Raw genomic sequence first — 11,465 nt, forward strand, 5'->3', positions numbered from 1 at the left:
CGACAAGGCCTCCAGTGGACGGCAAAAAGCGGCGTCGCTTAAGCGCTTCAGGAGGTATGCGCGTGGGATTTGAAAGAGCGACAGGCGGTATCCGTCGAGAGGGTAGCGAAGAGTATCAAATTGAAGGGTATATTACACAGTGTGGATGGCACGTGGGACGGCCACCATTTGTAGGGTGCCCAGTAGTTGAGTTCATCAAAGTACGAGCGCTGCGGAAGCGATGAAGGCGGCTTAATGAAACTGTTTATAGTCAGTCACCAGTGGTTTCATAATTTTGCCCGAGAGTCTGAGCAACGTTTGAAGCGTTAGTGCACAACCTTTAGCCTTAATTGCGAAGGCTTACACGATGTACTTTTTATTAAATGCTGCCCTTACAGGGGGGGGGGGGTAAATACGATCTACGCAGCTGATGCTGTTTGCATCAAGGAAGGCGACTATTGCCTGCTTGCATTTATTTAGGGAGTAGAAGTGCAGCTCTAACCTTATTTGCGAGCATGAAATCCAACATAAAAATAACTGTGTTCAAAAGCACGCCGAACTTACTGAAGATATGTATTCAGATGCATTTCAGAGGTTTCTTTTGCTCATTCTGCATCGAATAAGCGCATAGGTTTGTGTACGTGTGTGTGCACGATCAAAGAAAACAGTGGATAAAAATGCCCTTTTCTTTTGTGATGAAAAGTTAAGTTATAATTTCTCCCTTTCATTATTGTTCGTAATAAAACGGAGTTCTTTGGATATATCTGTATGCCGTAGGGCTATCGATTTTCTTCCAATAAAGATGTATTAAATTCGTTTGCTTGCAATAAAACATTTATTTTTGTCTGAATGCCGACAAAGGAATAAGATTCGGTAGATTTTCATCTATGACATGCTGCTAGGCATCTGCAATTGAGGCTTTCATACAATCACAAAGTACCACAAGGTAAGCTATGCTACAAATATAGGACATCCATATATGGACGCTTCAGTGCATGGTTGTCGCGTCGTCTGCTCCACGCCTTGTGAGATGAACGTAGAGGGGAGAAGGGCCAGTATCCGTGGCCACCACTTGTGGTTGTCAGCGCCAGGATATTGCTAGTTGTTGATTCCACACCGTTGTTTCAAGCCAACCAGTTCGTTCAGTTCCGTTTCCTAGAAAAAGAAATGCTCGAATAGTATAGTTGCAACGATTAAGAAGTGGGAACCACAGCCTTTGTGAAAAGTATACGGGAAACTCCGCGCCTTCACCAGCTATGTCGCTTGGCTGCGTGGGTTTGTTCCCGTGGCGCTCTTGACGCGCGAGACCTCTGGAGTGTAAGAGAGGTCTTTTCATTCCCGAGAGTCCTGGAGCTTATGGCATTCGCCGCATACCACAGACACTCCCTTAAACAGCCTTTAGTTAGCTTGGTGGTTGCAAGCAACGTAGTCCGCATACATTTGACAAAGAGTGCACATAACAAGCCTTCATTTAAGAACTTGGATGCTATAAACGTATTTATCGTTTCATCTTATTGCGCGCTCAAACTAGGGTGGATGATTTATTTATTTACTTATTTATTTATTTATTTATTTATTTATTTATTTATTTATTTATTTATTTATTTATAAGCATCTGCTTCTCGAACGATCACCTGTATCGACGCTTTCACTTCTTGCGTGATATAACGCCAGTGCGACACCTCACTGGAGCAACGAGTATCTTGTCAATGCACTGGAAAACTATATCATGTAATGCTGATTGTATGGGCGTCATTACTGTCGTTTGATACATTATCCTGCCTGAGCCAGTTAGAGGATACTGAAAGTGAGATCCCCGAGCGTTGTTTCTCGAGAATTCGGCCTCATGGTTAGCCCCAGTTTAGCCCCAGACTTCCTTTTCCGAATGACTTTTCAGTACTCACAAAACCATTAATTCAAGCAGTAAATATTTCAAGTCCGCACATGTGTACAGGTTAAAACATGTCCCGGTCTTGTTACCGTCTTTAATTTCCTTTATTCCCAAATTCCAAGTAGCACGCCAGGTTTTTTTTTTCCTAAACCTCTCATATTCTCTCTTATACCAATCACCATATCTACTACCATTCCTTTTCAATGTTAGCTGTAGAAAGTTTTGGACAAGTGGTATTACTTGCATCGACGTAAAATGAATGAACATGACAGTTATAAAACAACAATGGAGCATGAAAAGATGAATAAATTCCCGCGTATTGTTCTGGAGTTCTATAACGTAAAGCTATTCCAAACTGTTTCTATTCCAATTCTGCAAAGTCCCCCACGACTGGTCAAAAAATGTGCACCCCAACCCTATTTCTTCTGTCTGTCACGCGACGTCACGAAAACCGCGAAAGCTCTGAATCTGATAAATAAATGTGTACACACTGACTATGCCTGATTAGACCTAGCAAAAAGTTGTTATTATTATTATTATTATTATTATTATTATTATTATTATTATTATTATTATTATTATTATTATTATTATTATTATTATTATTATTATTATTATTATTATTATTATTATTATTCGGCGCCTTTTTCGTCCGTAGCACTCTGCTACTGGTCAAAAGTTTTCGGGCTACGCCCACTTTACCTGTCTGTCACACGATGTCATAAAATAGTGAAAAAGGCCCGCGTCAAAGTTGCGTGACGCGTTAAAAATGAATTAATATGTCGAACGAAGCTCTGTTTTTTTCTGAATAGCGCGATACTGCCTCGTTCCGAAAGGAATATAAAATGGCTGCTCGCTGATCGCTCTGGCACTGGCTACTTAGAGGTGCCGGGGAGCATGGATTTAGTTGCGTATAATAAGTTTTTTTCCTTGGCAGTGTATGTTATCGAGCCATTTCGGCAAGTAGACAACATCGCTCTCTGCCAACTCTTCTTCGCTGAGGATTCCTTTTACCGGAATTTTTAATACTCCGTTGCATGCCGCCGCGATTTTTGACCAGCCACCACAAACAAAGTAAAGGGCAGCGGGCCAGTCGCAGACGTCGTCGCCACCCTCCTCATCCGGTTATCTGCTTTCACTGCGCTGGCTCGGCCCTACCGAAACACTGTCCGATTGAGCGTGCTCCTCGTCTCTTGTCAGCCAGTTGGATAAGACGAATCGCTCAACGTAGGCAATGTTATTCGTTTTGAAAGCAATCAAAAGTGCCCTCTTATAAACAAGCAGAGCTTTTGATTGAGCTCCTCAAACAACTCTGCGGGTTACCGGCCAATGTTTGCGTCAGTGGCTACGCAAATTTGAAGTCCGAATATTGAAATAAAAACGGATTGGAATAGTTTTACGTTATATGGCCCAACAATAACCAATTGGTAAAATGTGAACTACTGTGGTATGCCTTTATAGCGTCATTTCACTACTTAGACTACTTATATCTGTAAGCTTAAGTCGGAAAATAAATGCTAACCACTCAAGCAACCTAAGATACTACCGGTAAAAGAAGTAAGCTTACGGCCAGGTGTTTCCCAAGCTCTGGCACCTGAAACAAAAAGTGCAAGAGGCTGCTGTACAGTTCTTAAAGCATCTTAAAAGACAATACTGACACCAAAAATAGTGTTGCTTCTTTCTTTCTTCAATTAATAATTGTCGAGCTACCTCACAATTCCTCGAAAACGCAACAAATAATTGCATCATAAATTAAAATACGACCAAGCATGCACTTATAGTGACATGCGGCTTCGGACTTGATGCGGGCTCATCGTTACATCTGGGAAACCGGAAGGGGTGGTCATGCGGTATCACAAACCATTTGTGCACTGATCACTTAGTCCAACGAAGTGGTCGCAGCCCACTCAGTGTGCGTGTCAATGGTGGTATATAGGATAATGGGCGATAGAAGATAATTGGGAGACTCCGAGTTGCAATAGAAGCGACAGGCAGAAAATTGGAATTGTCCTTACCGAGAGGCAAGAACCCCAGATTGAAGAAAGAATGGCTAGTACAGCGGGGCGCCCCAAGTTCTCGTTGACAAGGTTATCGTGTGGCTCGGGGACACTGCAGCGGCCGCAGTGACGCGCATGAATGGTTCCTTATACCACGTGATTACCAGGCACGAAAATCCTGTTTCGTGCTCGAATCAGTGCGGCTGTTCGCACGTATTCTGAATTGGTCGCCACTAAATCTGATGTAATTGCTTGTATGGCCTCACCTTATATGTGTTTAATACATCTATACTAAAACTTCAGGAAATACTTCGTAATACGAAGCAGCCTTCTATTGCATAAATAAAACTGCCGAAAGCTCAGCAGATAGCTTTTAAAATGGGGCGTCGTGCAAGAAAGCGGCCTGTCCGAAATACTTGATAGCTTCGAGCAATCAATTGTGCTGTTACGTTAACTGCTGTAGTTCCATCGCGACTTCTGCTTGTATTCTTTTTCTTTTGTTATTGAACAGCCATGCATCCGTAACGCTTCGGTTGAGACACAATGTCTAACAAACCGATTTTAATGAAGAAGTGAACGGCGCGAAAACGATAAGGTGACAACGACTACTTGACACCGACGAAGACGGCGGCTGCGATATAAAAAAGACAACACGAAATGTGCGACGGTGGCGTCACGACGACGATGGTGACAATCAGGACGACGACAGCATGATGATGACGATTCGTTGACTGACATCGGAGACAGCGATCACGTAGGATAATCAAGACTACGTTGGTGTCTCTAAGCTAATAGACTAGACAAATCGTGGCTTATACATGCTATTCGCAGTCTTTCATATAAGGGAATGGAAAACTTCGTGACAGCCTACGTTTTCTGTTTTCTTTTTCATTCCGATAGCAATTATATGGACACTAACGGCGAATTTCCGCCGTCGCCGTCGCCCTGAAGTTCCGCAGAAAGTCCAAGGGGGATAAAAAATCGTCGCCGCGCGTCGTATGCTGTATGTGCGAGTGAAAGCGTTCGAGGGTAAGCCGGCGATCACGGCTCAATCTCGTGCACGCAAGGGAGGGAAGTGGGGAAGAAGCGTGCCGTCTTCCGTCGCGTGCAAGGCTCCGCGGTTAGGGTAGGGAGGGGGGACGCATTCTGCTCCGGGCCGCATGGGCCGCTGCATCTTGAAAGCCATCTGCTCCGGGGACAAAATCCGCCGCGCGCTGTCTTTACGCGGCTTAGTTCGCGTTGATACTAGAAGTAGCACGAAGGTCATTTGGCTCGCTGTTGCTGTCGCGTTTCCTCACTCCATTGTTTCACAGCGAGTTTCCGTGATCATCGAGGGAGATGTGATCATGTTTGCTTGCGCGCGTGTGACGCCATGCTTCTTAATTTAGTTAGCATGCCTATGTTTACAAGTTTATATGGCCGATAAAACTACTATCCTTACTTTGTATAGCAGTCCACTAATTTGCTATCGCAATCGATGCTTCGCTTTTCATACGAAACTGCTACTTTTTCCTAATATGCTGATCTCTTGGTAACTGGTCGATGGTAGTGACTTAGACTGTTGTAAAGCTCCCACCGGTTCTATGCTACGTTTTAATCCTTGGTGATATCTTGTACACTGCTGCGTCAGAATGGAACTACTACCGGTTTCTTAGCACGGAATAATAGGCCCTGCCCGCAAACCCCGCGAAAAGAAAGAAAGGTGAAAAAAATATTGCGCAGACGGCTATGAACAATGACTGAGCGTCGTAAGCGTTTCACGTGCTACACTGAGCCCGTTTTCCTGCTATAGAGCGCTTGCAATGACGAGAGCGTGTATTGTTTCATGATAAGTATACTACAAAGGAATAGCCGTTCACATGCACCGCAGATCAGCGAGCGTCGGAATGATTGACAATGCATGCGTTTGCTTATGCTAAGTTCTTATGGCTTGAAACAATCATTTGAATTGTTCTGTTCACTTTATTGAGGCTCATTGCTAAGTACAGTTTTGTTTTGTTTATTGCGTTAGAATGATTTTCAGAATATTACAAAGAAGAATTAGTATTTAGAATATAAAGAACCCATCGCATATGATGAGTTTTACTTACCATCCATTATCTATGTCTAACAATGCGGCTGCGCAAAATTGTGATAATTTGTTTATGTACTGGAAAAACGTCAGTAAGCATTTAACGTAAAGGACTTAGCACTTATAAAGGAGATTGGTTAAACCAGCATGTAAAAGATGCGCCGCAAGTACCACACACGTGAAACACAAAGGACAAAAAACAGCAAGCAATCCGTGAAGAATTGTCGACCAAAAAAAAAAACATGTAATACGCGCGGTTCCCATGGTAGCTGAACAATAGTGGGGCTAGATTGTAATCTAGCCAGAAGCAATATAGTTTGCATATCAATCCGACTACTTCAAGAAACAAGTATGCCGCTGCAGTGTATCCACCCCGGCGCACACAGTCGCTAAACGTTTCTTCGTCTTTGAGCTCTCGAGCGTGAAGCTAGAGCAGGCAAAATGAAGGAAAGCACATAAATCAAGTTAAGTCGGCATGCCAGTCATGTTTAACCCGGAACCCGGAAGTGATTCCATTCTGAATCAAAGCAACCAGACCTACGTTGAAGAAAAGTGGTGTGCAATGCCCCTTTGGACTCACCAGGTCACCGTTCGCGCACAGGAAGCGAACGAGACAGGTATCGCTGTCGCACCCATTGCTCCCTTTGATGCTGTCAAGAGCTTCTTTCAACTGGAAGGGAGATTAGTGGAGGACAGAGAAGGCGGTCATTGCTATGAAGAGAATCTTGCGCCCGAATGAAATAGTTTTGCTATTTCGCTTCTTTATCTTTTATGAGTAAATGTGTGAAATTTTCTCATTCCTTCGCAATGAAACTTTATTCCGACTAATTTCGATTATCAGCGAACAAAGAGCGGTTTGATCACTAATGCTAATGAACACAAGGTGCACCCTTGTGTTAGTTACCTTCAATGTCCCTACGCGTCGAACACAACTGAAGAACACGTCGATTCCGGCGTCCGTGTCACCTGGAAACAATCGTATAACAATGTGCCATGCGGTACATCAAACAAATAACCTCGCACGATGAGAATAAGGACCCGACGTATTTGCTTAGTGCCTATGGTGTTAGGCTGCTAAGCACGAGGTCGCGGGATCGAATCCCGGCCACGGCGGCCGCATTTCGATGTTGTCGAAATGCGAAAACACATATGTGCTTAGATTTGGGTGCACGTTCAACAACCCCAAGGGGTCTAAATTATTCCGGAGTCCCCCACTACGGCATGGCTCATAATCAGTTCGGGATTTTGACACGTAAAGCTCTATAATTTGATTTTGGTGAGAGGAAGAATCAAAACTAAAGAGCAAGGGGGTTGCTAGATGTACGTACGGCAAATATCGAGGCTGGAAGTTGAAGACTGGCAAACAAGGAGTAGCAGCAGGCCCGAAGTAAGAATGTAGGTTTTCATCTTGGACGCAGAAAAGACAGCCCACCCCTTCACCGATAATCGGTGACTGCCCTCAGTGTGGCTCCCTTATATTGCAACGCAGAACTGCCGAGTATTATTATACTTAAACAATGGGTGCGAGGTGGCGCCTCGGCTCGTCAGATAGTCTATATTTACCTCCTCTTTATCTTGGCAAGGTTAGCGGATGTGTCGCTTTGAGATACCGTCACTACGTCTTAGCTATACGCAGTCGTGGGGGAAACCGCGGAATAGGGGGGGGGGGGGGGAGCGTGTAAGATAACAATTGTGCAAGTCTGATAAACTACAGTCTGGCGCTTCCGGTGGCTGCTCACAGCAGCACTTCAAAGCTCCGTTATGCATTACGACACCGTTTTGGCAGACTCCAAGTGTTCTAGGGCTCTCTATCGAAACCTGGTGAGTCACGCAGCTCACCGTTTTATTATGCGCTGCTGACGTCACAACACTGCTCGTGCTGCACTAGTTTCGAGGACTCTACCAAAGCGCACCGCGTAATGATTCCCCCCATTAAATTGTGCAAGGCAGTCTTCAAGATTAGCATTGGAACGTACAAGGGTTTAATTAGCTCTGCCCGAAGTTCCAATCACTCGCATTAGTTTCCGTCCGGGGCGATCGCATACGCGTACTTCAGCACCATACAAAGCCACTCGATACGCACTTGTAGCCAATGTAGTAAGTAAGTATGACTTTCGCAAGTTACCCACGCACCTTTAAGAACCCCATCAGCCTTCTCGTAAACACTTTTCGAGCAGTTCCGTGTGCTTCGACTCGCACCTCCTGGAGAACGCCATAAACGAAACAAACACCAAATTTTTATTGAAGCGCTCAGGGAAATAAAGCACTGTTCCAGAATTTTCATATGGTAAATACAGAAAATGCGTTTGCTGCGGAATCTTGGTACGATAAATCGCTGAAATGAAGAGATTCATTGACCTTGGGAGTAAGCGGTTAGCCTCTATAGAGTAAGCAGTCCATTTGGCGGTGTGCTGCTGAAGAAGCGCTCTTGCGGAGACACTATAGAGGCTAGGAAAGTCCGAAACCTCTGCCTGTGCTGTTTTGGGCTGCTGTATGCGTTGAGGATGAACGTTGGCTTGCTACGTTTCCCCTTGCCTGCTATCTCTACCATCAGATATTCGATGTTATTAGAAGGCATGCGGATGTCGTGCTGTAAGAAAGTGAGCTTGTTCCGTACCAGAGTGGCGACCCCACTACCGTAGGAATGCTTGGCCAGGGTACGATAGCCCTGGATTTTAATGTGCTCGGTGAGCGTTTCCTGTAGCAGGATCACGCTATGTTTCATTTCGTGTGTCCTGAGGTATTGCTGTAGCGTTAGAAGAGGAATGTTGTTTGCTGCAGGCAGACAGTTTGCCGCTTCCTGCTGTGTCGTGCGTAATCGGACAAATTGAACGATAAATAGGACACCAGTTACTTCCGTCTACACGGTCTTTTTGAGATGCAGAAACACGTGACTAGGCTTCTATAATGATTCCCTTCCACTTTTCCATATGAACATGTGGTGTAAAGTTTATAATTAACAAGCTAAAGTGCAATTAGTTTACTTGAGGAATTGATTGCTGAGGTTTTCTGGCAAATGATGTCTGCCTGGACAGATAATTCATCTCTAGTCACGTAATTCGAGTAAATTTTGTAGGCTATTTAATAAAGAAGTGTTCGTCATAGAAAGAGAATGCCTTATATACATTGTTTCCCAGCTGACTTTAGCCAGAGTTTAAAAATATGCGAATGCCACGTAGGTGGACAGGAGCAGGTAATGATGTTTGCCGTCGCTTGGAGATACCCATATTTGTTCATGCATTCCTCCTAATTAGATAATAATCCTAATTAATTACTCCACTTCCCAAATATTGTAACTAGATGAAAAGTGCCAATGAGAAAATTGTAGAGCGACATGAAAAACTCTAAATACAGCTTTCTGTTGCTAAATACTTGCCCACATAAATGGGTCTTTCCGAGGGGAAAAGAAGCCCAAATGCACGCAATATTGTCGCGGGACTGGTCAATCGAGGCACTTTGCCTGCTTCGCCTCCGCCGCCGGTCGGCCCTGCATTGCAAAATCTTCGGGATCGGCCCACGTATGGGCCGTTCTTAACACCTGCTTCACCTCCGCCGCGGGTCACCCCGCTATTGGACTATCTTCGGTATCGGTCCACGTATGTGGAGTTTTTAAGGCTTGCTTCACCTTCGCCGTGGGTCTGCCCGGCCTTGCACTATCTTCGGGATCGGCCCACGTATGAAAAGTTGGTGGTCTATGTCCACGGAGACGAGATCCATCAGAACCTAGCAATAAACAGCTGCGCTGTAAAAAACAAAAGGCGTTTGCGTTGTCCATTTCCCTTTTGTTGTGTCTGTGTCAGCATGCCTGACCTTTTCTAACATGAATGCCTACCAACTAGCTCAACTTCTGTCGTTCTAAGCTTGTCCATGTTGTGTAAGTGTGTATTAAGTACGAATTATCCTTTAATGCATCGACTGCATCTGCACGCTAGGCGTATATCGCCAGGCACATATCTCTAGCACCCATTATCGCATCTATATCTTTGAATCCGCTTTCTATAAAGCCTATAGAGTTTCTGAATATCTCCCTAAATATTTACAATTATAGAATAGAATGAGTAAACAATTCCCTATTAAAGAATGGAAGTCGAATATGAATCGCACGAAGGAGTGAATGGCTCTGCGAAAGTGCGGTGGACTCATGGGTCGCGAAACTTCAGAGGTTGGCGTTGAATATCCGTGCTGTCGTGACTGGGTGCTTAAGTTTTGTCAAGGTGAAATAATTATTTGGTTAAATACGTAACATAAATAATAATAAAGCAATAAAATAAAGGAAACGCATGTAAGAAAGAAATGCGGTCAGAAGGCAGCTCAAACAGACATGGACAAAAAAAGCAAAAACGCGACACGAGCGCATTTCGGCGGCCACAGACCGGAAACAGTGCGCCGAGTTGGAGGGCCTTCACATGGGGCAACAGCGAAAGCGCTTCACCGCTTAGTCTCCTAGGAGGCTCTCAGATTTCTATTGGTGCTTGCACTGATGGGCGATTTGACTTCAGCTGACCAGGCTCCCTGGACAGCGCTTGATAAAATGTCCGCTGAAACAGCACAACACCGTAATCTTTTGGCATTAACGCGGTGACCAACAGCCGGCGACGCTGCTAGTGTGGTGCAGTGAGAGCTCGCGTGTTCCGTCTCGTGTATAGGCTTCAGGTGAACGGTCGCGCAGCAATGTAGTGTGGACAGGATAAATCGCATTGCGGGAGGGAAACGAATATATTGTGGCGGACGGACGTTGATATCTTCCGGCTTGGAACGGCTACTTATTGGAAGTGAAAACAAAGGACGGTTGATGTTTCGTAAGGATCTATTTCATTTTCAATTACATTGTCTATCAACTGCTGCCCGCAGTGGCCAATTCCAGCGAAAACATTGGCGCTTAATATTTATTTATTTATTTATTTATTTATTTATTTATTTATTTATCCAGATGCATCACAGGTTCCTACTGCAAGAGTATGTGAAGGGGGTTATACAAGAATTGTGCGATCAATGACATGGAGCGAGTGTGTTCGGCGTTTTGCAATACAAGTAATCAGTACATTATCAACACAAACAACAAAACTATTGAATGCACAGGTCATGTTGGGTTAGTATTTATTAGACAGTAAATGCAGATACGTAAATTTTGCTCAATGTTAGTGCTAAAGTAAGACCAGCAAAAGCGAGGCCTTTAGTACCAACCAAACATCGTTATACAATGGCTATATAGTTCATTAAAAAAAAGAAAGAAACAAGAAATGATGCCAAACGAGATAAGTTATGACAACAGGACGTGCACTTCCTCCTTATGCATCAGGGTTTCGCATATCGACCACTCTAGCTGGAAGACCATTCAAATACGACACAGCTCGTGGTAAAGGTGATAAATTAAATTCTCTTGTTTGGCCGAACAGGCGTTGCAAGCTTCGCTGATTATGGATACGACGAGAAATACGATGGGCATGAGCAAGCGGCAGCGTAGAAGTGTGATGACCGTAAATTATTTTATGAAGGAGGCAGGTGGGGGGGGGGGGAGCGGGGATGT

At 44.3% G+C, this 11,465-nt stretch overlaps 1 protein-coding gene across 1 annotated transcript; it reads right to left on the minus strand.

The window, feature by feature from the left end:
- Positions 1–795: 795 nt before the first annotated feature.
- Positions 796–7,441, minus strand: LOC142584994 (antimicrobial peptide microplusin-like). The gene is made up of 5 exons (XM_075695408.1): positions 7,267–7,441; positions 6,843–6,904; positions 6,519–6,608; positions 3,438–3,464; positions 796–1,134 (listed from the first exon to the last, which is right to left on the minus strand). Exons 1-5 carry the CDS (start codon positions 7,343–7,345, stop codon positions 1,078–1,080), a joined length of 315 nt encoding a protein of 104 aa, XP_075551523.1. The 5' UTR covers positions 7,346–7,441; the 3' UTR covers positions 796–1,077.
- Between the last annotated feature and the right edge of the window lie 4,024 nt (positions 7,442–11,465).

The sequence above is a fragment of the Dermacentor variabilis genome, chromosome 1 (genome assembly GCF_050947875.1).
Source record: "Dermacentor variabilis isolate Ectoservices chromosome 1, ASM5094787v1, whole genome shotgun sequence".
Classification (NCBI taxonomy): domain Eukaryota; kingdom Metazoa; phylum Arthropoda; class Arachnida; order Ixodida; family Ixodidae; genus Dermacentor; species Dermacentor variabilis.

What these genes read in the sequence shown, in the direction of transcription:
- LOC142584994 (XM_075695408.1), bottom strand. Translation starts at nt 7,345, where the DNA reads ATGAAAACCTACATTCTTACTTCGGGCCTGCTGCTACTCCTTGTTTGC. An exon ending in TTCCAGCCTCGATATTTGCC is followed by an intron (nt 6,905 to 7,266) that starts GTACGTACATCT and finishes GATTGTTTCCAG; the next exon opens with GTGACACGGACGCCGGAATC. An exon ending in GACGCGTAGGGACATTGAAG is followed by an intron (nt 6,609 to 6,842) that starts GTAACTAACACA and finishes TCTCCCTTCCAG; the next exon opens with TTGAAAGAAGCTCTTGACAG.